The sequence below is a fragment of the Syngnathus typhle genome, linkage group LG21, assembly GCF_033458585.1.
Source record: "Syngnathus typhle isolate RoL2023-S1 ecotype Sweden linkage group LG21, RoL_Styp_1.0, whole genome shotgun sequence".
Taxonomy (NCBI): Eukaryota; Metazoa; Chordata; class Actinopteri; order Syngnathiformes; family Syngnathidae; genus Syngnathus; species Syngnathus typhle.
This window is the reverse complement of record NC_083758.1, coordinates 8,128,003-8,154,552: the sequence shown is the minus strand read 5'-3', so window position 1 is coordinate 8,154,552 and position 26,550 is coordinate 8,128,003. Positions and strand designations below refer to the sequence as shown.

General features: G+C 50.0%; 2 protein-coding genes and 2 long non-coding RNA genes across 9 annotated transcripts; 1 reads left to right on the top strand and 3 right to left on the bottom strand.

Moving 5' to 3' along the window:
- Positions 1–1,916: 1,916 nt before the first annotated feature.
- On the bottom strand, positions 1,917–7,008 carry LOC133145352 (NACHT, LRR and PYD domains-containing protein 3-like). 4 transcript variants are annotated; one of them, XM_061268766.1, is made up of 11 exons: positions 6,882–7,008; positions 6,261–6,531; positions 5,925–6,088; positions 5,662–5,815; positions 3,685–5,497; positions 3,441–3,611; positions 3,181–3,351; positions 2,926–3,096; positions 2,657–2,827; positions 2,399–2,572; positions 1,917–1,997 (listed from the first exon to the last, which is right to left on the bottom strand). In XM_061268766.1, exons 1-11 carry the CDS (start codon positions 6,966–6,968, stop codon positions 1,982–1,984), a joined length of 3,363 nt encoding a protein of 1,120 aa, XP_061124750.1. In that variant the 5' UTR covers positions 6,969–7,008; the 3' UTR covers positions 1,917–1,981. The 4 variants fall into 4 exon arrangements, with proteins under 4 accessions (XP_061124750.1, XP_061124751.1, XP_061124752.1 ...); XM_061268767.1 differs by having other exon boundaries at positions 5,925–6,067; XM_061268768.1 differs by lacking the exon at positions 3,181–3,351.
- A 101-nt stretch (positions 7,009–7,109) lies between these two features.
- LOC133145353 (diacylglycerol kinase iota-like) lies at positions 7,110–8,010 on the top strand. Of its 3 annotated transcripts, XM_061268771.1 has the most exons (3): positions 7,110–7,251; positions 7,324–7,401; positions 7,582–8,010. In XM_061268771.1, exons 1-3 carry the CDS (start codon positions 7,186–7,188, stop codon positions 7,687–7,689), a joined length of 252 nt encoding a protein of 83 aa, XP_061124755.1. In that variant the 5' UTR covers positions 7,110–7,185; the 3' UTR covers positions 7,690–8,010. The 3 variants fall into 3 exon arrangements, 2 of the variants coding, with proteins under 2 accessions (XP_061124755.1, XP_061124754.1); XM_061268770.1 differs by having other exon boundaries at positions 7,110–7,401; XR_009710888.1 differs by lacking the exons at positions 7,110–7,251; positions 7,324–7,401 and adding an exon at positions 7,476–7,520.
- An 11,853-nt stretch (positions 8,011–19,863) lies between these two features.
- On the bottom strand, positions 19,864–22,499 carry LOC133145486 (uncharacterized). Its single transcript, XR_009710923.1, has 2 exons — positions 21,722–22,499; positions 19,864–21,454 (listed from the first exon to the last, which is right to left on the bottom strand). It is a non-coding gene; the product is annotated as an uncharacterized LOC133145486 (long non-coding RNA).
- Positions 22,500–23,097: 598 nt separating this feature from the next.
- On the bottom strand, positions 23,098–25,947 carry LOC133145526 (uncharacterized). The gene is made up of 3 exons (XR_009710926.1): positions 25,839–25,947; positions 24,948–25,756; positions 23,098–24,850 (listed from the first exon to the last, which is right to left on the bottom strand). It is a non-coding gene; the product is annotated as an uncharacterized LOC133145526 (long non-coding RNA).
- Positions 25,948–26,550: the final 603 nt, after the last annotated feature.

Below are 26,550 nucleotides of genomic sequence, written 5' to 3'. Positions count from 1 at the left end.
ATCATTTTGACTCCAAGGGAAACGTTTCTTTCCAATGAAGTAGTGTTATGTCTGTCAGGTTTACCCATTGAAATAAAATCTTCAGTATATAACCGACCATTATACAAAGCTATGAATTGTAATTTGTCTCGGTGTACATGGCAGCTTCGGTAACCCAAATTTGATTTGCTTGGTGCTTTCGGTGAAGTCACAAGACGCACTTTTGTGACCTCCAATGTAATGTTAAATCATCTCACCACCAGAGGGCGACAAAACTAAGATCAACTTGGTCATGACTGGAATATTCATCATCTTTTCATTCTGCTGTATAAACGCTAGTTTTGTGTTTCTTTGCAGCAGAGCTAATGGCAAACGAACGCGTTGAAATTCATGACCCTTCGGCCAACCTCAACGACCTGAGCCGGCCAGACGCAGACAACCTGCAAGACACGCTGGCGTTTCGGCTCCTGATGGCGTACACCAAGAGGAGACGCGGCGGTGGGAGAAGAAGAGCCGGACGTCCGTCGAGGATACATATGGCTGGCAGGGATCAAAAGACAGCCCTGCCACTAAAGAGTACGGAGACATGGAATACAACAACATCCACACAAGGTGAGTCTAGCAGTAAATACCGCAACTGATCTTATAATTGAGGGATCGCAGGCCTGCAATGGCTTTCGTCAGGCTCCCATCAGAGGCGGTGTCGTTGGGGATGAAGGTGCAGCATTGTTCTCCGAACATTGCACAGACCGCTCCTTTCTCAGACAACAACATATCGAGAGCAATGCGATTCTGGAAGGCCATTAGGGAAGTTGCGGCTAGCTGTTCACGCACTGCCTCAAGCGCCGCTCGTGTCCAATTGCCCAATTTTCGCACGTTGTGACGGATGTCATTTATCCCGTCTACGTTTTTGTTGATCGTACACCACCAGCAAATGGAAGACTCCCATCCTGCTGCAATTTGCTCAATTCATTCTTATTAATCAGGAACTCCTCTGGGGACTCGAATGGCATCCATTTCAGTCAGATCATCGTCGCCTTTCAAATTTCAAGTCATTTTGGTTTTCCCCAGATCTTCGCACATTTCACAATCAGCAGACGTGACAGATTTCACACAATCTTTTGTCAATGGCAACGGTGCAACATAAAGAATCGGTCGTAAACCCATACATACTATGACATTCCTTCTTTTTTTTGTCTTTGCAGCTTGTTTTGCCATTAGCAATCAATTGTTTCTTTTCCCAGTTACTCTTATAGTCACCTGAAACAAACGATCCTCATTCATTTTCGAGATATTCATTCCATTCCTTCACATCCACAGCTGTTGTTGACCACAAAATGCGGTGAATGGTCTTTGCTGCTTCGCTGGTCTCCAAAAAACACTCGGTGGACGATGGCTGGCCCAGGGAAGGGAGCACTCCAGTGACACGCGGCTGATCGGGAAACGATTGTATTCAACCGATGTCAGAGTGATGTCTCTCCAAAAGGATCTTCCAAGGAGCTTCGCACCCGCATTGTCTGGACGGTAGGCACCTCAAAGTACTTCTTCCCGATTTGACGCTGGCTTCACGTGGAGTAACCGCCGGAGACTCAAAGTGCGGCACCATGTGAGTCAAAGCGCTTTGGCTATGTTTCTTTTTTTGTGACTCATCTCCCGTTGACGTTAAAAGCGCCACTCCGTTATCATCTGCACTCGAGCCACAAATGGCCACTGGAAGGCCGCTGGAGCGCTCTCGTGTTCTTTTGTCGCTTCGGCCGGTCCAAGACAAGCAGGATTTTTATTTTATTTTTTATTTTTGCCGGTGTAACAATCCCATGACGCTTTCTTTCTCCTCATCACAGCTCAGCACGCACACCGGGCGATGTCAATCATGGCTCGTTGTGTCTTCTTTTCACATTCCACGCATTTTCGGCACATTCTCGGTTAATAATACTTCCTTCCATACATATCTTTTTATTATTCGGCAAGACATTTCCCTCTGTCTGTCCAGAAGATTCTTCAATCAGCCCCAAATACACCTAGACAACAGTTAAGATAGATACAATCAAGCATTTGGCATTCTTGGCATGCATTGAGCACTTCCTTCATTCATGAAGGCAACATTTGTTATTTCAAAGTGCACACCAAATACAAATATCTCATCAGATCATCAAGTTATTCTCCAAACATTTCTCATGACCACATAGTCCATCACATCTCGTCTAAAAATGTCTCCTTCTGTGGTCGTTATTGATTTGGTGTGTACTAGCTAGAATGAGATGCTTCCAATGTTTCTTTCTGGTGTGACTTTAGCTGCTTGAGTCCATGAGCTGTGAGCACATCTGGTTTTGGAGCTACCCATTTTCTTCAACGCACAAGTGTCGCCGGTCCATTCAGACGAGCAAGCAAGCGAGCGCCCTGGAAAATGTTTGGAACCTACCAGTCGATCTCCACACTGCAGCGAGGATCCTTTTGGACCTCTGCCAAGACCTGCCTTTCTTCCTCTTTGATGGAATTCCCCCCCAGGCTCAGCGCTTGGAGGTGGGAGGGGTTGGACCGGAGAGCCTTGGCCAGCACCTCGCAGCTTTTCTTGCTCAGCTTGCACTTCCAGAGCCTGAGAAGACAAGAGGGCGGCCGGCTAACACAAGCCCAAGGTTCTTGGGACAGCTGGCCTTCTGCCGCTCGAGGGGATCCTTACCTGAGAACTTGCAAGGTGCACTGCGGCTTTGCCAGTCCGGCGGCAAGCGCCTCCAGCCCGTCGTCACCAAAGTAGTTCCAGCTGAGATCCAGCTCGCTCAGGCTGCCGGGCGAGCTTAGAACGGAGGCCAGCGCCTCGCAGCTTTTCTTGCTCAGGTTGCATTCCCGGAGCCTGAGAAGACAAGAGGGCGGCCGGCTGACACAAGCCCAAGGTTCTTGGGCCGGCTGGCCTTCTGCCGCTCGCTCGACGGGGGTGGAGGAGAGCCTTACCCGAGGACTTGCAAGGTGCACTGTGGATTTGCCAGTCCGGCGGCGAGCGCCTCAAGCCCGTCGTCACCCAAGTCGTTCCGACCGAGATCCAGCTCCCTCAGGCTGCAGGGCGAGCTTAGAACGGAGGCCAGCGCCTTGCAGCTTTTCTTGCTCAGGTTACACCCCCGGAACCTGAGAAGACAAGAGGGCGGCCGGCTGACACAAGCCCAAGGTTCTTGGGCCGGCTGGCCTTCTGCCGCTCGAGGAGAGCCTTACTTGAGAACTTGCAAGGTGCACTGCGGCTTTGCCAGTCCGGCGGCGAGCGCCTCCAGCCTGTTGTCACACAAGTCGTTGTAGCTGAGATTCAGCTCCCTCAGGCTGCCGGGCGAGCTTAGAACGGAGGCCAGCACCTCGCAGCTTTTCTTGCTCAGCTTGCAGTTGTTGAGCCTGAGAAGACAAGAGGGCGGCCGGCTGACACAAGCCCAAGGTTCTTGGGCCGGCTGGCCTTCTGCCGCTCGCTCGACGGGGAGCCTTACTCAAGAACTTGCAAGGTGCACTGCGGCTTTGCCAGTCCGGCGGCGAGCGCCTCCAGCCTGTTGTCACACAAGTCGTTGTAGCTGAGATTCAGCTCCCTCAGGCTGCCGGGCGAGCTTAGAACGGAGGCCAGCGCCTCGCAGCTTTTCTTGCTCAGGTTGCACCCGGTGAGACTGAGAAGACAAGAGGGCGGCCGGCTGACACATGTGGGCGGCCGGTTCAACGTGCTGGCTCGACGGCACCTACTGTGATTTTCGAGAAGCCTTGACCACCGGCAGCAGCATCAGGAGCCCCTTGTCGGACCGAGCGTAATCCCCAAGGTCAAAGCACCTCATTTCTTTGTCGGAAGCCAGCAAGAAGAAGACCAGGGCCGACCACATGGCCGGAGGTACGTTCTCAGGGTGGTACTTGAATGCTCTGAAGTACTTTTGGATCTGCTTCAGCAGGGACTTGTCCTTCAGCTCTTTCAGGCAGTGGAACAAGTTGATGTTCTCCTCAGGAGAGTTCTTGTCTATCTGTTGCTTGATCAGGTCGACTGTTTCTGCGTTGCTGTGGCTGAAGTTCTTGGGAGCCTTCAGCAGCTCGCCCATGAGCTCCTGGTTGCACTGCAAGGAAAGGCCCACCAAGAAGCGGATGAACCAGTCCAGGTTTCCCTCACTTTCTGAGGCTTTGCGGATGGCCGCCTCGTGGACCTGGACGAGCGACGTCTGCTCGCAATGCATCGGGAGCTCTCCCAGCACGTTCTTGTTGTCCTGGAACAGGCTCATCATCACGTAGAGAGCGGCCAGATATTCCTGGATGCTCAGGTGGATGAACTGAAACATCTTGCCGCGTTGATATCTCTTGAGCGGGGGTACCTCCTCGAAGATCTCGGTGAAGACTCCCGAGTGTTTTGCGACCTGCCGGTCATCCAAGCCGCTTTCCCGCAAGTCGCTCTCGTAGAAGATCTGTTGCTTTTTCATGAGACCCTGAAAAGCCATCTTGGCCAGCGCTTTGACGTACTCCGTGCGCTTCTGGCCGCCTCGCTCCTCGGACCTGCCCAGGTGATAGAGTAGGAACTCTGTGTACATCTCGGTCAGGGTTTCGGGCAGCTTCTTTCCGTGCTGCAGATAATCTCGGAGAAGGGTGGCGGTGAGGCAGCAGAAGATGGGTATGTGGCACATGATGGAAATGGTGTGGGACTTTTGGATGTGCTGGATGACTTCCTCCTTGTCATTGGGGAACCTCTTCCTGAAGTAGTCCAGCCTCTGGGAGCGGCTGAAGCCTTTCACTTCGGTTCTGCCGTCCACCAGGCGCGCCGGGATGTCGCGGGCCGCCTGGGGCCGCGTGGTGATCCAAAGCCGGGCGCAGGGAAGCAGGTTCCCCTTGATGAGATGCGCCAGGAGGACCTCCACGGGGTACGCTTGGGTCACATCCAGGCGCTCCTTGCTCTCGTTGCTCAGGTCCAGTTTGAGGCGGCACTCGTCCAAGCCGTCCAGTACAAACAAAATCTTGATGCTGCTGCTTTCGTAGGTGAGGTCGCCCGAATCTTGCATACTGACCAAGATGTGCTGCAGCCTCTCGATGGCCGCCTTGCTTTTGCACATGAATTGCTGGATGAGCTCTGCCAGCGAAAAGCTTTTCCCCTCCTCCAAGTTCAACTCGCGGAAGGGCAAGGGAAAGATGAAGTCCACGTCTGTGTTGGTTGTCCCGTTGGCCCAGTCCAGGACAAACTTGCGCACCAGGAAGGTCTTCCCGATGCCCGCGAAGCCCACGGTGACCATGGTGCGAAGGGGCTTCTCGCTTTTGAAGATGTCGCACGGCTCGATGGACTCCTCCTCCTCGTCTTCGCCGCGCATCTCCATCTGAAGGATCTTGTGCTGCTTGTCGGGGTGACCGGCGACACCGCGGCTAATGTGGAGCTTGGTGTAGACGCTCTCCAGAGCCTCCTGCTGGCCGGGCTCTGTGTTGCCCTCGGGAGCCTTCCAGTACATGTCCCGCAGGTTCTCTTGCAGCTCCCGCTTGAATTCGCCCTTCTCGACCTCTAAGGAGATGCTATCTGAGGGCGCACGGGTGCCACCTGAAGGAGATCAAACGCGTCTTTAGGCCTGGCCGCAAGGGTGCTGCGCCCATGCCACCGCTTCCACTCAAGGAGGCAAGTGAAGGGGGCAAGAGGGGTAGGGCAGCATCGGAGAGCTGCTTTGTGGAAAGCCCACCCCCCACCACAGGCCACGCTCACCTTACCTTTGTTTTGCGGCACGTGGCTGCGCAACTTCTCGGCCAGTTCGTTGTTGTCGATCTTCTCCAGAATCTTGCTGGTCTCCGCCACAGCGTCCTTGCTGTACGTGTTCACCAGCACTTCGGCGATGTCAGTCAGGTCTGCGTTTTCTTTTTTGCTCTGAGCCAGATCCATATAAACTTGAACTTCTTGAAGTCCTCCTGCCCCAGGTCTTTCAGCGTTTTCAACAGGTTAAGAATAAAAGGTGAGAGAAATGGATGCCACTCACCTCTGGACTCATGGAACTCCAGCGTGACGTGAGCGTCGAAGCCCGGGCTGAAGTAGTTGTTGAAGACGTCGAGGGGCAGCTGAGCCGGTTCTCTTGCCGCTTCCGCTTGAATATGCCCGTCTGGACCTCTAAGGAGATTCTATCTGAGGGCGCACAGGTGACAACTGAAGGAGATCAAACGCGTCTTTAGACTTGGCCGCAAAGCCTGCTGCGCCCATGCTGCCACTTCCACTCAAGGAGGCAAGTGAAGGGGGCAAGAGGGGTAGGGCAGCATCGGAGCTGCTTTGTGGAAAGCCCCCCCCCCCACCACACCACCAGAAGCCACGCTCACCTTACCTTTGATTTGCTGCACGTGGCTGCGCAGCTTCTCAGCCAGTTGGTAGTTGTTGATCTTCTCCAGAATCTTGATGGTCTCCGCCACAGCGTTCTTGCTGTACCTGTTCACCAGCTCTTCGGCGATGTCAGTCCGGTCTGCGTTTTCTTTTTTGTTCTTAGCCAGATCCATATAAAACTTGAACTTCTTGAAGTCCTCCTGCCCCAGCTCTTCCAGCGTTTCCAACAGCAGCTCCTTGATCTCGGCATCCTGAGCCATCTTTCCCCTGTGAAACTGAAAGCAAAAGGCAAACCTTGATTTTCTTGTACAACACCATTCCACACCCAAAGCGCAGAAGGTGGCCTGATTTGCACCCTTATTAGCACTCGCTTCCTGGTTCTCGAGGCTGCTCGACACGGACTTTGCTACTGGCTTCGCTTCCTTGTGGTTACGTTCCCTAACGAAGTAGGGGACCCCCGGGGACCCCCCCTCCCCCAAACTTCAATCAAAGAAAACCACTGACAATATATGGAGAAAGCGTCCGACCATCCGGCCGGCTCACTAAACAACGCCACAAACGGTCGCCTCTTTTTAAAAGCAAAACTATGTGTCTATACGGGTCAAACAAAAGAAAGCAAACTCACCTCTCGCTCTCCTTCGCGTCGTCTGGTCTCACCGTGTGTGCGAGCGAGCGAGCGAGCGCCTTTCCAACGCAATTGACGCCGTGGCATCCAAAGGTGTCAGAGCAACGCCCTGCCCTGTCTGTACAAGCCCGCCCACTTCATACATAGACAGACAGACAGACAGACAGACGGGGAAGTTCACTTTGGGAGAAAGCAAATTCTCCGCTGGCGCGCTCTGACAATCCCAGCCCGCCACGAAAATGATGGCAGTCTCGCCCGCCCATCCACCCGGCAGGAGAACGCCGTCAACGGCGACCACCTGTGGATGGAGACCAGCTGCTCGGGCGAACTCTGCTACCTCGGGGAGGACGCCTGCCTGCTCAAGGCTGCGGTGAGCTCGCTCGCTCCAAGTCATCTGCTGCCTCCCCGTCTTGACAGCCGACCTGTGTGTTTGTGCTTGAAGAAGTCTGCGCCTAGGAGGAATTGCGCCGCCTGCAAGATCGTCGTCCACACCGGCGCTATCCATGAGCGACAGAGCGGGGTGAGTTCCCAAGCGTCACTCACCTCCCAAACGTGAGGTCATGTGGAAAAGTGGAAAAGTGAAAACATGTTCAACTGTTGGTGGAGGCGGGCGCGTCGCTTCACAAAACCAACTTTCAGGTGCACTCACACCGCAGACGCAATGTTGTCGGGCTCTCCTGATTTTGGCTGTGGCTCACAGGGGAAGACCCCGGTGGAGCAGGCGGCGGGCGACCTGGAGCTGACCTCCTACCTGAGCAGCCACAAAACTCCTTCGGCCCCCCACGAGGACTTGGAGACGGCAGTCTGACGCACACACCCACGCGCTTTTCACGCTGGGGCGCAGGTTCCACGTCAGCGGGCGCTTTCTGGCCCGCCCGGCTATTTATGTTCTATTATTTATTGATCGAGACAGGTATTTATTGCGAGGGCGCTTTGGAGAGCGGCCGACGTGCTGAGGTGTTTCCACCCGTGCGAGCCTTTGCGCCAAATGTCCCACCGAGTGGCTCACGGGAACAAGTATTCTTTCGCCGCTCCAAAAGCTACGACTAACAACGGAGCGGAAGCCGAGATGCCAAACGAGTGACATTCGCAAATATCAAAATATCAATCAAAACTTCTTTGAAATGTGTTTGGAGCCCTTTGCTACTCTGATGTCAGTGCCAAGTGTCCAAATGGCACAGCTCAATCAGAACTGCGTCTTTAGACCGCTTTTACATTTTTCACTTGACTTCCGCTCCAAACATTGCCATCCAAGTTTGTGAAAAGGATATTTAAGATGAAGCCATCATATCCAATCCACTTTGCAGCTGCCGTCCAACTCATTCTGAGCCATGTAAAATGAGCAGATGGCATGTCGCTGCATTTCTCCGCTAATGGTTTACATTACATGAATGTTTTAAGTGTTGCACTGAGGGAGGTACAATGCCGTACCGTACTTGGGCGCTGCTTGTCTTGGAGATTGTCCTCTCCTTTTCGGACTCGAGCCTTTTTTCTCATCAATACATCAGAGAAGAATTTTGCCACGGTAGAGATGACTCGCATGTAACGACGACGGCCCTTTTGCAGTTTTTCCGCTCAGTTGTGAATTGAACCCCAGTGAGTGATTTGATGGAAATCGATTGAAAAACAAAACAAAATGTGCATCTCAAGGCGAATGTACGGCGATAACTTGAACCGTAAAGTCGGACGAGTTGACTCGTTCTAAGCAGGACTGGGATGGAATGACAATGAAAATAGTTTGGATGGGGTGAAGTGAATGAAAAGCTTGTTGTACAGTTTTGTGTTGAAAGACCAATTGTTTATTTTGGGCGCATCTTTTCTCCAAGAAAGATATTTGATTTGGATTTGCTCGACTGATATGCACACGACGATGGCTGCTTGTGGGCGGGCGGGGCCTGCCTCTTCTAATCCACACACTTTTCAATTTAATCGAAACTTTGTATTCCATTTTCAACTACGCCCGCAGGGGAATGACGTCAATGGCCCAAGCGTTGCCATGGAAACATTTTCCGTGCATTACACAGTTGTTATGCTTGCGCATGCGTGGAGTGCTGCAACAATATCATTTTTTTCCAACCCGGCTATGGCGTCATTTAGCCAGGAGATGGCGGCATTGTATTGCAGCTTCTCAAGACCAAAGTGGCCAAACGTTTTTTTTTTTCTTCAAATTCACTTTTAAAAACACAGATATCATTTATAAGGTGCAGTAAACGTTTTACTGACTACTTTCTAGCAAAATAATTGGATCATTAAATGAATGAAGATGATATCTTGTCAGAAACGTTGGCAGTGGGAAGATTTTGTATGCATGAACTTGTGGACGTGACATCATTAATCAGACTTTAATTCCCCCTTTTTCTCAACGCGGCGCAGATTTATGGTAGCATCAAGGGGGGGGGGGGTGCAATAGCGTAAACTTAATCAGCATGAAATATCAGTCAGTGTCAGCAGCGCAAGAGAAACAAGGGCGTCTCCCAGCTATGATTTTGCTCTTTTATGGTCATTTGTGACAAACGACGTGATGAGGAGGTGGAAGAAAATGACATTTCGGCGTCTCCAAGGGCCTGTCCTTCAACTTCAACGCCAAATTATCATGCACGGCGGGACTCGATCGCTCTCCAAATGAATTGTGACCCCAGCACATTTTAATCAAGGTGTGCCTCTTTTTCTTTCCTCAGTGTCTTCCCACAATGTTTAGGTGTGTTATTTCAGACTTGTCCCAATGTTCAACCACTGTGGCAAAAGAGTGAAAGGGGAAGCAAGGACACAAGGCAATAAAACAACATTCTGAGTGCGCCTCTGTCTATTTGTTTCCATGGCGACGCAAACCAAAAGCATCTTCCGCTAGCCTGATATATCAGCGCTTGTGCCAAAACTAGATTCTTTTCTTGTTGCCAAACAGCTGTCTTCAAACGTTTTATGCCTCTTAGTGGGACAGGTCCGCAGGCGCGTCCATCCGAGGCTGCAGGACCAGATGGAAGTCCGGCTAGCGTATGCGGCCCTGGGGAGTCGCTTACCGGCTTTTTGCGACACGATCTAACGATCGCATGCCAATTCAAACCTGACTCAAACACAATGGCCGGGATGTTGCCAGCAAGGGTACTTGATGAGCCTCTGTACACGCCCCGCCCACCCTGATTGCTGGAATGTGAAGACCTTATTATTGTTTTTGAAGAACGCCTGATTTATTGCATGCAATCGTTATGGCGAGAATTCATGATAATGGTGCGACGTGGAATAACGACATCAGTCATAAAACGCAAACCGACGCTGATAATTCTTTGGAGAAAGTCGTGCTGTAAAAATGTAACAATTTGGATCATCAAAGTTCAAGTATATTTTTAGTGTGCAATGCAACCCTTTCCACGACAGATGGTGACCACCTGGTGGCGCCAGTGTGCCAAGCGCCGTTGGACGATCAGGAGAAGAAGATTTGAATTGACGGATGTGACGTCAGGTCTTTAGGTGAATTGAAGACAGGTGTGCTCAAGGGGAGTTATCAAATGCAGGTGGCACCGAGCGCGCGCCGGCTTCTCAGCTAAGCTAGCATGCTGGCAAATGTTTGTCGTCTCCTGCCGTTTTTCACGACGGACGCCATGTTGGTTGCAGGATTTTCGAGCTCTCGAATGCAGGTGCCACCGAGTGAGTGCGTGGCATTTTCTCAGGTAAGAGCAAATGTTTGTCGTTTCTTGCCGTCTCTCACGACGGACGCCATGTTGGTTCGTTGCAGGATTCTTACACGGCGACTGTAGGCGTTGACGTGAACTGGAGGACGGCCGCAAGGAGTTTTCAAGTAGGCCCCTAAATGTGCGCTTTGTTGCCTTTTCCCACAAGCCTTTTTTAATCTGTTTGTTTGTTGCAGGATTGTCGTACACTCGTGACTCGGCAACGAACGTCACGTCCACCGCGACGGTGGGCCTGGAGGTAAATTGTCGGCCGCAGGCAATTTAGCTCGCGAGCAAATGTTTGCCGTTTCTTACGATGCCATTTAATATTTCTTGCAGGATTTTCCGCTGTCTAGGGAGTGTTTGAGGTGTGGCCACGGCACGCCACAATCGACTTTGCGTCGCGTTGTTGCGCGTTTTGGTCGTTTTGCCGCTATGGTATTTATTGTCTTTCGCGGTTTATTTTTATTCTTTTTAATGCTGGCCAGCATTTTTTCATTTTGTCAAAGGTTCGTAAATGACGCCGCCGATAAGCGCGTGTTTGTCTGACTATAGGAAATGTTCGTTTGACTCTAGTCTACTCAACCATTCTTTATTATTTAATATTGTGCGTGTGTCATTTACGTGTTATGCAAACTGATGAATGTAACGAATTGGTCAATTTATGTCCAAATGAGACCAAATCTATTCCAAGATGGCGCCCGCCTGCCTTCGTTCCGTTACGCAACAAACATTTGCGCGTGTTTTCTCCCGTTTTGGACCCTGCTAACCTGGATCATCTGTCCAATGTGAGGTGAGTTGATGATGATAAAATAAAAATGTGAATTATAATCCTGATAAATGATCACAATTTACTACAATATGATTATATATTTTTTCAACTGTCAAACTACTTAGTATGTATAAAATTCAAATCTTAATTATAATTCTGATCAATTATAATAACTTACTGCAATATAGTAATTGTATAATTTTTCAAATACATATATGTTTAATTGTTGCAAAAATATCATGCCATTAGCACTCTACTCAATGTCTATTTTTGTAGCAGACATTTGTGTTTGTCTTTTGTAGCACTAAAAAAGGCCGCCCAGCCAGCAAGCAGGAGGCTCTTGAGGAGCCATTTCAGTGATGTTGAGGACACGGAGGTGAAAACCTGTTTTTGTAAACGTTCAGCTTCCCAACACACAATGGTTGTTGAGTTTTAGCTTCCCAACACCCAATTAATGGCTGTATGTGTTTTTGCAGGCTGCAAGAGGAGCCGAATGGGAAAACTATCATTCCATATCAAAAGGCACAATGGCCATATCCAAAGGAGCAATGGCCATATCCAAAGGAGCAATGGCCATATCCAAAGGAGCAATGGCCATATCCAAAGGAGCAATGCCCTAGCCAAAGGAGCAATGCCCTAGCCAAAGGAGCAATGCCCTAGCCAAAGGAGCAATGCCCTAGCCAAAGGAGCAATGCCATATCCAAAGGAGCAATGCCATATCCAAAGGAGCAATGCCATATCCAAAGGAGCAATGCCATATCCAAAGGAGCAATGCCATATCCAAAGGAGCAATGCCATATCCAAAGGAGCAATGCCATATCAAGTCCAGAATCTCAAGCAGCGCGCTGCAAAAGTCAACGTGTGGGGATCATGTGGCCAGGAGGGGGCAGTGTGGTTGCCTTTGGTTATGGGTGCACGACGGAAAGGTTGCAGGTGTGGACAGACAGTGTTTGGGGCTCTGATGGTTGGTCTTGCTTAAGAGGTGTGCTGTGGTTGTGGCTTGTCTGGATCCAGCGTTGTCTTGCGCTTGGTTGCCGTTGACGGCTCACTTGGGGGAGGATGTGGTTTTGTGGATGGACACAAAACGAAACTTTGCCATATGACTTGTACCATTTTGTGTCTCTTTCTAACCTGCCACTGTGGTACTTGCTGCGTTCTTTGTTCTCCCCCCCCCCTCCCTCGGTGTAGGGCGGCGTTGGAGCGAGCCGATCATGAATGTCCAGTTTTTCAATATGACTTGTGACCTTTTGTCTTTTTCTAACCTCTACCACTGTTGCACTTGATCTAACCCTAAGCTACCACCACTGTGGTACTTGCGTACTTTGTTCTCCCCTAGGTGTTGGAGCGAGACAGTCTCATTTTGTCTTTTTCTAACCTACCACTGTCGTGCTTGATCTAACCCTAACGTACCACTGCGCGTCCTTTGTTCTCTAGGTGTAGGTTGTTGGGACGAGCCGGTCCACGAGGAAGACATAATGCTGCGAGCAGCGCCCAACTCATGGCATGTTCTGCCTTTTGCAGGCCGGACGCAAAAGGGGGCGCGGGGGCGCATGGCCCGATCCGACCTGGCGACGGTCACCAAGAGTAGCTAGCCGCTGTGATCAAGTAAGCAAGTGACCTACAAGTTGGGGTGCTCTTTAGGTGTCTAACTTTTGTTTCTGTATTTGCAGATGGCGACCGGGACACGACACGGTCTGATCAGAGGTGGACGGACGGCTGTGGCATCGCTCTGAAGTAGCCGAGTTCTGAGAGACCCGCTTCCCTGGAGGCGTCGACCTGCGCAGCTTCAACATGTGAAATGGATATTTATTTATTTTTTAGTTTATTCACACCAGCGGTGTCCAAATGTCTGTCTGCGGGCTGCATACTGAAACAAATTCAGAATTCTTTGACACAGATTAACTAAATCAATCGCGAAATGTTGCCATTCATATGTTGTGCTCCTGCTACAAAGGTGTGTTGTGTTCATTCATGTGCTGTGTTGATAAAGTTGCCCCGAAGCTGCCATTTGGACACCCATGGTGACGTGTGTCGGGCTGCACGTGGCTTGGAAAACTGCCATATGGTGGTCTAGGTTATTGACACGCACTTTAAGAAGGCAAAGATTTTTTTCTTTTATGTGGCAAATGAAACCTGTTTTCTTGCCCAACTATTTGTAATGTGTTTAGAAGATGACAAGTCATTGATGCAGGTTAAAGTTAACTGATCTAACTGATCATTGCGATCAAATAGTTGATCGCCATTCCAGAATTATGCTCAATGCCGTGGTCTGGCCCAATACGCCATATCACTGATTTTCCAACATGTCGTGCAGCCCTGATTGAGTGCCAAACGCGCAGCGACGGCTAGCGCAAGCGACGGCAGGCACAAGCGACCGCGCAAGCGACGGTAGGCGCAAGCGACAGCGCAAGCGACGGTAAGCGCAAGCGACGGTAAGCGCAAGCGACGGTAGGCGCAAGCGACAGCGCAAGCGACGGTAGGCGCAAGCGACAGCGCAAGCGACAGCGCAAGCGACGGCAAGCGCCCGCGTCAGCGACGGCAAGCGCAACAAACCGCGCAAGCGACCGCCCAAGCGACGGTAGGCGCAAGCGACCGCCCAAGCGACGGTAGGCGCAAGCGACAGCGCAAGCGACAGCGCAAGCGACGGTAGGCGCAAGCGACCGCCCAAGCGACGGTAGGCCCAAGCGACGGTAGGCGCAAGCGACGGCTAGCGCAAGCGACGGCTAGCGCAAGCGACGGCTAGCGCAAGCGACCGCGCAGCGAGACTTTTGTGCTTGTCTTGCAAGGTGGAAGAGACGATGCACGAAACAAAGAGCCGGTGGACGAAGGCCACCAGACCCATGAGCGGGGTGCAAAGGAAGGAATCACCCAAAGAAAGCAGTCGCCAAGTGATGAAGAGGAGCCGGACGCGTGACTGGCCAAGGCTGGCCAGAGGTGACATGGCAATCCAATACGCAAGGGTAGTGTACACACTTGTTGGTTTTAATTTGATTTCCTTATTTGTCTGCTTTGCCGGGGGCGAGCAGCGGATGGGACGAGCGCAAACACTGGCTGGAGCAGACCCGGACCTTGGCCCGTGACGAGCGGAGATGCGGCGAGGCCGGAAGGGCAAAGCGCCCAGCCAGCGTTGAGGGGGAGTATGACTGTTTTTTCTTTTGCGCTCTACCTCCCTCCCTCCCGGTCTGTTTGAATAGGGTAACTAGCAGCACGCACGGGCAATTCGGTAGCTGTGACCCTCTAGATACGAATTGGCAAAGTAGACAACCCCTCCCTACCTCCCTCCCCCCCCCCCCCCTCTCTCTCGCTCTCTTTCTCCGAAGGGCCCGGCAGTACCTGCATGGCCTGGTGCACTCAGGGGGGAACGTGGCTATACCTTGCCCTTTGCGGAATACCAGGGTATAATGTCTGCCCGACTGGGTCCCAGTGTCGTCGACGGTGTCGAGGTCGAAGAGATTCTCCGTGACGCCCTCCGCGACGTCACGTTTTCCTTTTTTTCCCCCCTCGGGGCCAAGCCAGCTCTCAGGAGGAACTGGCCGGTTGTGCTTAAGTGCGCACCAAAGCCTCTTCTCATCTCCCCTCGCTTTCTCCCTCCCTCCCTCCCTTTTTGTAAGGGGTTAAACTTTTGATAACCCGGATCGCTCCAATGCGGGAGGGCCGTATGAGACGTGCGCCAGGTGCCTGATTCAAACTTAACTCAGTCAAGTTTGCTAGTGGAAATGTTCCTCTTGCCAAAAGCACCACAATATGTCTGCCTTTCAGGATTGCCGAGGCAGCGGATTGGACGAGTGGCTGCACAGAGAGGGACTGGACTGGACCGGACCGCGAGACCAGAGGGTAATAATAATAGTAAACTTTAGTTGTATAGCACCTTTCATACAAGAAATGCAGCTCAAAGCGCTTTACAACAAAGAAAGAAATGATAAGCATTGAATGCTTCACATAGGAACAGACATAAAAAGAACATGAACACATTAAAACAAAAACATTAATGAATGCATCCACAATTAATAGTGAGTTTAAAATAGGAGCAAACTTGGATAAATAGGTAACGAGTACGTCCACAGAAGCGAACCGCATGCAACTGAGTGCCGTTTATCCTTTTTGCAGTTGCGCGAGGCGGAGGATGAGTCCAAACGGTGAATACCGGCCAGGAGGGGAGCAGAACCAGCGGCCGACCTTTGCCCGTGACGAGCGACCGACACGACACGGACGGACGGGTGCAGATGCGGCGAGGGCAAAGCGCCCCGCCAGCATTTAAGGAGAGTATGACTTTGTTTTTCCTTTGGTGCTTTCTTTCTTTCTTTCCTTCCCTCCACTTTTTCACTGGGTGTGCACACTGGCTGTCTGCATGATGCCTCTTTCTTTCTCAGCGCAGCGTCATTTTGCAATATTGTTGTTTTTTTTTAATACATGAAGTGAACTGTTTGGACTGTAATTGTGTGTGTGTACCTCTGAACCTGAATTAAACTGTGAACTGAATTCAAGTGGTCCATTTTAAACATTGGCATGAGCACTATAGTGCGTAATCAGAGTTAAATGACAATATACAAACTGGAATCATTTGAGACATTCTCAATGATAAGGCAATTGTAAAGTTAGTCTCAAACAAAATTGCCTTGTTAATTATGCAGTGTCAGGCTTTTTATTTTTACTACACAAAAAAGCTGAATGCATTCTAAATGGTTGACAAAAGCCAAATAGCCTGACACCCATAGATGCAAACGACAAGCGTTGCCATCGATAAGTCATCTTTTGCAACCCTGCTTTAAGATGGCCACCGAACTCAATCTTGCTTTGTTGGTGCATTTCTGTATGAGTAAAAGTCTTTTAATCAAGTCTGAGGCTTTTTTTTAATTCATTATGTGGGCAATCTTGTGAATAAAGTCCACGGTGTGTTTTCTTCCTGTTGGTCTTGTAAATAAAGTCGACTTTGGTGTCCGTCATCATTCACGATGCGCCTCAATTGATGCTGCATCTCTTAAATATGAACCTTATTGCATGTTTTGTTACAGGGCTTGGCTTCATTTGCTGGCTGACTACAAAGGCCGTTGCCGTGCAGTCCAGGGTGTTTCCAAAGTAAATTGAATTTATAAACCTAGCGTGTAACGTCCAGGGCCTTGGCTTTCAATTCAAAGCACAGTTGCGTGTTGCGGCCAGCCTTTGTGCATGTACTGGGTGCCACCACCCAGTTCAGAGTTAAGTGAAGGCCACACAGTTGAGGCACTCTGATCAGACAGGCGAGATGAATTCCAAGTGCTGCCACCTTGTGGCGGCGTATTTGCCTCAACCTGTCTAACGCTCCATTTAGCTGAATGCAATCATTTTTAACTTTAAACAACTACATTACAAATGATAGGTGCCCTAATTAGACAGCTGGGTCAATGCGACCCGTCTTTTGCGGTTTGTTTTGCCCAAAGCAAGCTAACAAATACACACAATGCACACTTGCTCCATTTTTGCTCTTATTTATTTTGTTTTATTTATTTATTCATCACTCATTTATTCATTGCGCCTTGTTTTTATTTCTTTGTGTTTACTTGTATGTTTATTGTGTACTGTCTTGTCACCGTGGGATAGTGGGAACGTTATTTCGATTTCTTTGTGTCTTGGCATGTGAAGAAATTGACAATAAAGCAGACTTTGACAAGTATTGCCGCTATCTCGCCAATGTGTCTGAAAAGTACAAATCATCAAATTCATTTGCACGATCAACTTCTAAACCACATACTAGAAAACATTCACCTGATGCAGAATGTCGTCTTCTGTAGCTTGCTAAGATTTGCCAAATTCAACATTGCTGTACTCCAACCCGAGGTTGTCCTCAGCACTGCAAACCTTTGTGCCGGTACACCATGTGAAGTAAATGACGGGAATTTTTTTTTTACACCTCATCTAATATGTATCAAGCATACCAGATGGTGTTTTAGAACAGCCTAGAATAGTCAATTACGAAAATAAAAAAAATAAAAAAACTTGGCAAAGTCCTAAAAAATGTAATGTTTTTATCTCTTCAAACGCTGCAAAGTGGGAGTATTGGTAAGCGTCAGCTCGTTCATGGCCAGCGCAGAGCAGTATATGTTGCAGCGCGGCGTCGGCAGCGGGGGGCGCAGGCAGCACAGGGCGCAGGCAGCATAGGGCGCAGGCAGTATGGGGCGCAGGCAGTATGGGGCGCAGGCAGTATGGGGTGCAGGCGGAGCATGGGGAGCAGGGGGCGCAGGCAGCATGGGGAGCAAGGGGCGCAGGCAGCATGGGGAGCAAGGGGCGCAGGCAGCATGGGGAGCAGGCAGCAGGGGTGGGGAATCGAACCCTGGATCTCAGGTGTTCAAGCGCAGCGACAGAGCCACTCACCAAGCGTGGTGAGCTCGGCAATCACCCCGCTTCCACTTCGAGTCATTCTCGTCTGCTTAGTGGTGCGTCCCGCGCGCGTAGGGTGAGTACAAAAGAGTACAGACCGCCGAGAGCTGCCAGGTCGAAACAGCCGACCGGTTAGTGACACGGCCTCTTGCCCCGTAAGAACCTGGTTCGATCCCAGGAGGGAGCGCACTCTCAGAGTTCCTTTTGCAAGTGTGTGCATACAGCTTGCATATATAAGTATTTATTTATTGGTAAACGCCCAGTGTGGCCCCGCCCACAAGTGGGCGGAGCAATGCAGCTGGGCCCGCCCCCAGCACACTGGCCCCGCCCCTGGGAAAAAAAATCCTGTAGCCCCGCCCCCTACCCTACTATGTTACAGTAGCGTAGGGGGCGGGGCGAAGCCCCGCCCACTGCCCTACTATGTTACAGTAGGGTAGGGGGCGGGGCGAAGCCCCGCCCCCTACCCTGCTGTCTTTCAGTAGGGTAGGGGGCGGGGCGAAGCCCCGCCCCCTGCCCTACTGAAAGACAATTAAAAGTGTATTGAAAGACAGTAGGGTAGGGGGCGGGGCGAAGCCCCGCCCCCTACCCTACTGTCTTTCAATACACTTTTAATACACTATTAAAAGTAAAAGTAAAAGTAAAAGTAAAAGTAAAAGTAAAAGTAAAAGTAAAAGTAAAAAAAAAATTATATATATATATATATTTTTTTTTTACTTACTATATATATATATATATATATATTTTATATATATTTTTTACTTTTACTTTTACTTTTACTTTTAATAGTGTATTAAAAGTGTATTGAAAGACAGTAGGGTAGGGGGCGGGGCTTCGCCCCGCCCCCTACCCTACTGTCTTTCAATACACTTTTAATTGTCTTTCAGTAGGGTAGGGGGCGGGGCTTCGCCCCGCCCCCTACCCTACTGAAAGACAGCAGGGTAGGGGGCGGGGCTTCGCCCCGCCCCCTACCCTACTGTAACATAGTAGGGCAGTGGGCGGGGCTTCGCCCCGCCCACTGCCCTACTGAAAGACAGCAGGGCAGGGGGCGGGGCTTCGCCCCGCCCCCTACGCTACTGTAACATAGTAGGGCAGTGGGCGGGGCTTCGCCCCGCCCCCTACGCTACTGTAACATAGTAGGGTAGGGGGCGGGGCTACAAGATTTCTTTTCCCAGGGGCGGGGCCAGTGTGCTGGGGGCGGGCCCAGCTGCATTGCTCCGCCCACTTGTGGGCGGGGCCACACTGGGCGTTTACCAATAAATAAATACTTATATATGCAAGCTGCATGCACACACTTGCAAAAGGAACTCTGAGAGTGCGCTCCCTCCTGGGATCGAACCAGGTTCTTACGGGGCAAGAGGCCGTGTCACTAACCGGTCGGCTGTTTCGACCTGGCAGCTCTCGGCGGTCTGTACTCTTTTGTACTCACCCCACGCGCGCGGGACGCACCACTAAGCAGACGAGAATGACTCGAAGTGGAAGCGGGGTGATTGCCGAGCTCACCACGCTTGGTGAGTGGCTCCGTCGCTGCGCTTGAACACCTGAGATCCAGGGTTCGATTCCCCACCCCTGCTGCCTGCGCCTCCTGCTCCCCATGCTGCCTGCGCACCTTGCTCCCCATGCTGCCTGCGCCCCCTGCTCCCCATGCTCCGCCTGCACCCCATACTGCCTGCACCCCATGCTCCCCATGCTGCCTGCACCCCATGCTCCCCATGCTGCCTGCACCCCATGCTGCCTGCGCCCCCCGCTGCCGACGCCGCGCTGCAACATAGACTGCTCTGCGCTGGCCATGAACGAGCTGACGCTTACCAATACTCCCGCTTTGCAGCATTTGAAGAGATAAAAACATTACATTTTTTAGGACTTTGCCAAGTTTTTTTATTTTTTTTATTTTCGTAATTGACTATTGTAGGCTGTTCTAAAACACCATCTGGTATGCTTGATACATATTAGATGAGGTGTAAAAATAAATTCCCGTCATTTACTTCATATGGTGTACCGGCACAAAGGTTTGCAGTGCTGAGGACAACCTCGCGTTGGAGTACGGCAATGTTGAATTTGGCAAATCTTAGCAAGCTACAGAAGACGACATTCTGCATCAGGTGAATGTTTTCTAGTATGTGGTTTAGAAGTTGATCGTGCAAATAAATTTGATGATTTGTACTTTTCAGACACATTGGCGAGATAGCGGCAATACTTGTCAAAGTCTGCTTTATTGTCAATTTCTTCACATGCCAAGACACAAAGAAATCGAAATAACGTTCCCACTATCCCACGGTGACAAGACATAGTACACAATAAACATACAAGTAAACACAAAGAAATAAAAACAAGGCGCAATGAATAAATGAGTGATGAATAAATAAATAAAACAAAATAAATAAGAGCAAAAATGGAGCAAGTGTGCATTGTGTGTATTTGTTAGCTTGCTTTGGGCAAAACAAACCGCAAAAAACGGGTCGCATTGACCCAGCTGTCTAATTAGGGCACCTATCATTTGTAATGTAGTTGTTTAAAGATAAAAATGATTGCATTCAGCTAAATGGAGCGTTGGACAGGTTGAGGCAAATACGCCGCCACAAGGTGGCAGCACTTGGAATTCATCTCGCCTGTCTGATCAGGTCAATTTAATAAAGATGCCGGTATTACGAGTTCCTCAACTGTGTGGCCTTCACTTAACGCTGAACTGGGTGGTGGCACCCAGTACATGCACAAAGGCTGGCCGCAACACGCAACTGTGCTTTGAATTGAAAGCCAAGGCCCTGGACGTTACATGCTGGCTTTATAAATTCAATTTACTTTAGCAACGCCCTGGACTGTACAGCAACAGCCTTCTTTGTAGTCAGCCAGCAAATGAAACCAAGCCCTGTAACAAAACATGCAATTAGGTTCATTTTTAAGAGATTCAGCATCAATTGAGGCGCATCGTGAATGATGACGGACACCAAAGTCGACTTTATTTACAAGACCATAAACAGGAAGAAAACACACCAACGTGGACTTTATTCACAAGAATGCCCACATGATGCATTAATTAAAAAAAGCCTCAGACTTGATTAAAAGACTTTTACTCATACAGAAATGCACCAACAAAGCAAGATTGAGTTCGGTGGCCATCTTAAAGCAGGGTTGCAAAAGATGACTTATCGATGGCAACGCTTGTCGTTTGCATCTATGGGTGTCAGGCTATTTGGCTTTTGTCAACCATTTAGAATGCATTCAGCTTTTTTGTGTAGTAAAAATAAAAAGCCTGACACTGCATAATTAACAAGGCAATTTTGTTTGAGACTAACTTTACAATTGCCTTATCATTGAGAATGTCTCAAATGATTCCAGTTTGTATATTGTCATTTAACTCTGATTACGCACTATAGTGCTCATGCCAATGTTTAAAATGGACCACTTGAATTCAGTTCACAGTTTAATTCAGGTTCAGAGGTACACACACACAATTACAGTCCAAACAGTTCACTTCATGTATTAAAAAAAAACAACAATATTGCAAAATGACGCTGCGCTGAGAAAGAAAGAGGCATCATGCAGACAGCCAGTGTGCACACCCAGTGAAAAAGTGGAGGGAAGGAAAGAAAGAAAGAAAGCACCAAAGGAAAAACAAAGTCATACTCTCCTTAAATGCTGGCGGGGCGCTTTGCCCTCGCCGCATCTGCACCCGTCCGTCCGTCTCGTGTCGTGTCGGTCGCTCGTCACGGGCAAAGGTCGGCCGATGGTTCTGCTCCCCTCCTGGCCGGTATTCACCGTTTGGACTCATCCTCCGCCTCGCGCAACTGCAAAAAGGATAAATGGCACTCAGTTGCATGCGCTTCACTTCTGTGGACGTACTCGTTACCTATTCATTCAAGTTTGGTTTTATTTTAAGCTCACTATTAATTGTGGATGCATTCATTAATGTTTCTGTTTTAATGTGTCCATGTTCTTTTTATGTTTGTTCCTATGTTAAGCATTCAATGCTTATTTCTTTTGTTGTAAAGCGCTTTGAGCTGCATTTCTTGGATGAAAGGTGCTATACAAATAAAGTTGACTATTATTATTACCCTCTGGTCTCGCGCTCCGTCAGGTCCAGCCCCTCTCTGTGCAGCCACTCATCCAATCAGCTGCCTCGGCAATCCTGAAAGGCAGACATATTGTGGTGCTTTTGGCAAGAGGAACATTTCCACTAGCAAACTTGACTGAGTTAAGTTTGAATCAGGCAACTGGCGCACGTCTCATACGGCCCTCCCGCATTGGAGCGATCCGGGTTATGAAAAGTTTAACCCCTTACAAAAAGGGAGGGAGGGAGGGAGGGAGGGAGAAAGCGAGGGGAGATGAGAAGAGGCTTTGGTGCGCACTTAAGCACAACCGGCCAGTTCCTCCTGAGGAGAGCTGGCTTGGCCCCGAGGGGGAAAAAAAGGAAAACGTGACGTCGCGGAGGGCGTCACGGAGAATCTCTTCGACCTCGACACCGTCGACGACACTGGGACCCAGTCGGGCAGACATTACACCCTGGTATTCCGCAAAGGGCAAGGTATAGCCACGTTCCCCCCTGAGTGCACCAGGCCATGCAGGTACTGCCGGGCCCTTCGGAGAAAGAGAGCGAGAGAGAGGGGGGGGGGAGGGAGGTAGGGAGGGGTTGTCTACTTTGCCAATTCGTATCTAGAGGGTCACGGCAACCCAATTGCCCGTGCGTGCTGCTCGTTACCCTAGTCAAACAGACAGGGAGGGAGAGCGCAAAAGAAAAAACAATCATACTCCCCCTCAACGCTGGCTGGGCGCTTTGCCCTTCCGGCCTCGCCGCATCTCCGCTAGTCACGGAACAGGTCCGGGTCTGCTCCGGCCGGTCCCTCTCTGTCCAGGCTGGCGCTCGTCCCATCCCCTGCCCTGGCAACCCTGAAAGGCAGACAAATAAGGAAATCAAATTAAAACCAACAAGTATGTACACTACCCTTGCATATTGGATTGCCATGTCACCTCTGGCCAGCCTTGGCCAGTCACGCGTCCGGCCCCTCTTCATCACTTGGCGACTGTTTTCTTTGGGTGATTCCTTCCTTTGCACCCCGCTCATGGGTCTGGTGGCCTTCGTCCGCCGGCTCTTTGTTTCGTGCATCGTCTCTTCCACCTTGCAAGACAAGCACAAAAGTCTCGCTTGCGCTTCCCGTCGCTTGCGCTTGCCGTCGCTTGCGCTTGCCGTCGCTTGCGCTTGCCGTCGCTTGCGCTTGCCGTCGCTTGCGCTTGCCGTCGCTTGCGCTTGCCGTCGCTTGCGCTTGCCGTCGCTTGCGCTTGCCGTCGCTTGCGCTTGCCGTCGCTTGCGCTTGCCGTCGCTTGCGCTTGCCGTCGCTTGCGCGGGCGCTTGCGCGGGCGCTTGCGCTAGCCGTCGCTTGCGCGGGCGCTTGCGCTAGCCGTCGCTTGCGCGTGCCGTCGCTTGCGCGTGCCGTCGCTTGCGCGTGCCGTCGCTTGCGCGTGCCGTCGCTTGCGCGTTTGGCACTCAATCAGGGCTGCACGACATATTGGAAAATCAGTGACATGGCAGTACTGGGCCAGACCACTGCATTGAGCAAAGATGTGCAAAATTCTGGGATGGAGAAGAACATTTCGATCGCAATGAGATCCGTTAACTAACTTGCATCAATGACTCGTCATCTTCGAAACTCATTACAAATAGTTAGAAAGAAAACAGGTTTCATTTGCCACATTAAAAAAAAGAAGTCTTTGCTTTCTTAAAGTGCATGTCAATAACCTAGACCACCATGTGGCAGTGTTCCAATACACGTGCAGCCCTACACATGTCACCATGGGTGTCCAAATGGCAGCTTCGGGGAAACTTTATCAACACAACACACCTTTGTAGCAGGAGCACAAAATATGAATGGCAACATATGAATGGCAACATTTCGTGATTGATTTAATCTGTGTCAAAGAATTCTTAATTTGTTTCAGTATGCAGCCCTCAGACAGACATTTGGACACCGCTGGTGTGAAATTTAGAGAAAAAAAAAAAATCCATTTCACACATTGAAGCTGCGCAGGTCGACGTCTCCAGGGAAGCGGGCCTCCCTCAGAACTCGGCTACTTCAGAGCGATGCCACAGCCGTCCGTCCACCTCTGATCAGATCGTGTCACGTCCCGGCCGCCATCTGCAAATACAGAAACAAAAGTTAGACACTCAAAGAGCACCCCAACTTGTAGGTCACTTGCTTACTTGATCACAGCGGCTAGCTACTCTTGGTGACCGTCGCCGGGTCGGATCGGGCCGTGCGCCCCCGCCCCCCCTTTTGCGTCCGGCCTGCAAAAGGCAGAACATGCCATGAGTTGGGCGCTGCTCGCATCATTATGTCTTCCTCGTGGACCGGCTCGTCCCAAGAACCTACACCTAGAGAACAAAGGACACGCAGTGGTACGTTAGGGTTAGATCAAGCACAATAGTGGTAGGTTAGAAAAAGACACAAAAGGTGACTGTCTCGCTCGCGCCAACACCTAGGGGAGAACAAAGTACGCAAGTACCACAGTGGTGGTAGCTTAGGGTTAGATCAAGTGCAACAGTGGACAACAAAGAACAAAGAACGCAGCAAGTATGACAGTTAGAAAAAGACAAAATGGTACAAGCCATATGGCAGTTTCGTTTTGTGTGTCCATCCACGTAACCACGTCCTCCCCCAAGTGAGCCGTCAACGGCAACCAAGCGCAAGACAACGCTGGATCCAGACAAGCCACAACCACAGCACACCTCTTAAGCAAGAGCAACCATCAGAGCCCCAAACACTGTCTGTCCACACCTGCAACCTTTCCGTCGTGCACCCATAACCAAAGGCAACCACACTGCCCCCTCCTGGCCACATGATCCCCAGACGTTGACTTTTGCAGCGCGCCGCTTGAGATTCTGGACTTGATATGGCATTGCTCCTTTGGATAGGCCATTGCTCCTTTGGATAGGCCATTGCTCCTTTGGATAGGCCATTGCTCCTTTGGATATGGCATTGCTCCTTTGGATATGGCATTGCTCCTTTGGATATGGCATTGCTCCTTTGGATATGGCATTGCTCCTTTGGATATGGCATTGCTCCTTTGGATATGGCCATTGCTCCTTTGGATAGGCCATTGCTCCTTTGGATAGGCCATTGCTCCTTTGGATAGGCCATTGCTCCTTTTGATATGGAATGATAGTTTTCCCATTCGGCTCCTCTTGCAGCCTGCAAAAACACATACAGCCATTAATTGGGTGTTGGGAAGCTAAAACTCAACCATTGTGTGTTGGGAAGCTGAAAGTTTACAAAAACAGGTTTTCACCTCCGCGTCCTCAACATCCCTGAAATGGCTCCTCAAGAGCCTCCTGCTTGCTGGCTGGGCAGCCTTTAGTGCTACAAAAGAAACAAATGATTGCAACAAAAATAGACATTGAGTAGAGTGCCAATGGCATGATATTTTTGCAACAGTTATACATACTAAGTAGAGTTTTACGTTTGAAAAAATATATAATTATTACATTGTAGTAAGTTATGATAATTTATCAGAATTCTAATGAATATTTTAATTTTATACATACTAAGTAGAGTTTGACAGTTAAACATTTTATATTGTAGTAAATTAAATTTATCAGGATTATAATTCATATTTTAATTTTATCCTTATCAACTCACCTCACATTGGACAGATGATCCAGGTTAGCAGGGTCCAAAACGGGAAAAAATAACACGCGCAAATGTTTGTTGCGTAACGGAACGAGGGCAGGCGGGCGCCATCTTGGAATAGATTTAGTCTCATTAGGACATAAATTGACCAATTCGTTACATTCATCCGTTTGCATAACACCTAAATGGCACACGCACAATATAAAATAATAAAGAATGGTTGAATTGACTAGAGTCAAACTAACATTTCCTAGAGTCAGACAAACACGCGCTTATCGGCGGCGTCATTTACGAACCTTCGACAAACAAACAAATGAAAAAATGCTGGCCGGGATTAAAAGAAACAAACGCGAAAGACATTTGAAATACCGTAGCGGCAGAACGACCAAAACGCGCAACGACGCGACGCAAAGTCGATTGTGGCGTGCCGTGGCCAAACCTCAAACACTCCCTAGACAGCGGAAAACCCTGCAAGAAATATTAAATGGCATCGTAAGAAACGGCAAACATTTACTCTCGCGAGCTAAATTGCCTGCGGCCGACAATTTACCTCCAGGCCCACCGTCGCGGTGGACGTGACGTTCGTTGCCGAGTCACGAGTGTACGACAATCCTGCAACAAACAAACAGATTAAAAAAGGCTTGTGGGAAAAGGCAACAAAGCGCACATTTAGGGGCCTACTTGAAAACTCCTTGCGGCCGTCCTCCAGTTCACGTCAACGCCTACAGTCGCCGTGTAAGAATCCTGCAACGAACCAACATGGCGTCCGTCGTGAGAGACGGCAAGAAACGACAAACGTTTGCTCCCTTACCTGAGAAAATGCCACGCACGCACTCGGTGGCACCTGCATTCGAGAGCGCGAAAATCCTGCAACCAACATGGCGTCCGTCGTGAAAAACGGCAGGAGACGACAAACATTTGCCAGGATGCTAGCTTACCTGAGAAACCGCCCGCGGCCGCCGCCACGCGCTCGGTGCCACCTGCATTTGATAACTCCCTTTGAGCACACCTGTCTTCAATTCACCAATTGACCCGACGTCACATCCGTCAATTCAAATCTTCTTCTCCTGATCGTCTAACGGCGCTTGGCACACTGGCGCCACCAGGTGGTCACCATCTGTCGTGGAAAGGGTTGCTTCGGACTCTATACGTTGAAAACTAACACGAAACTATCAATTTAGAAATGTGACAGAGCCCCCTATTGGTGTCTCGTGTATTGCAACAACAACTCGCTGAGTTGAGTGGGGCGGAGGGATTCATTG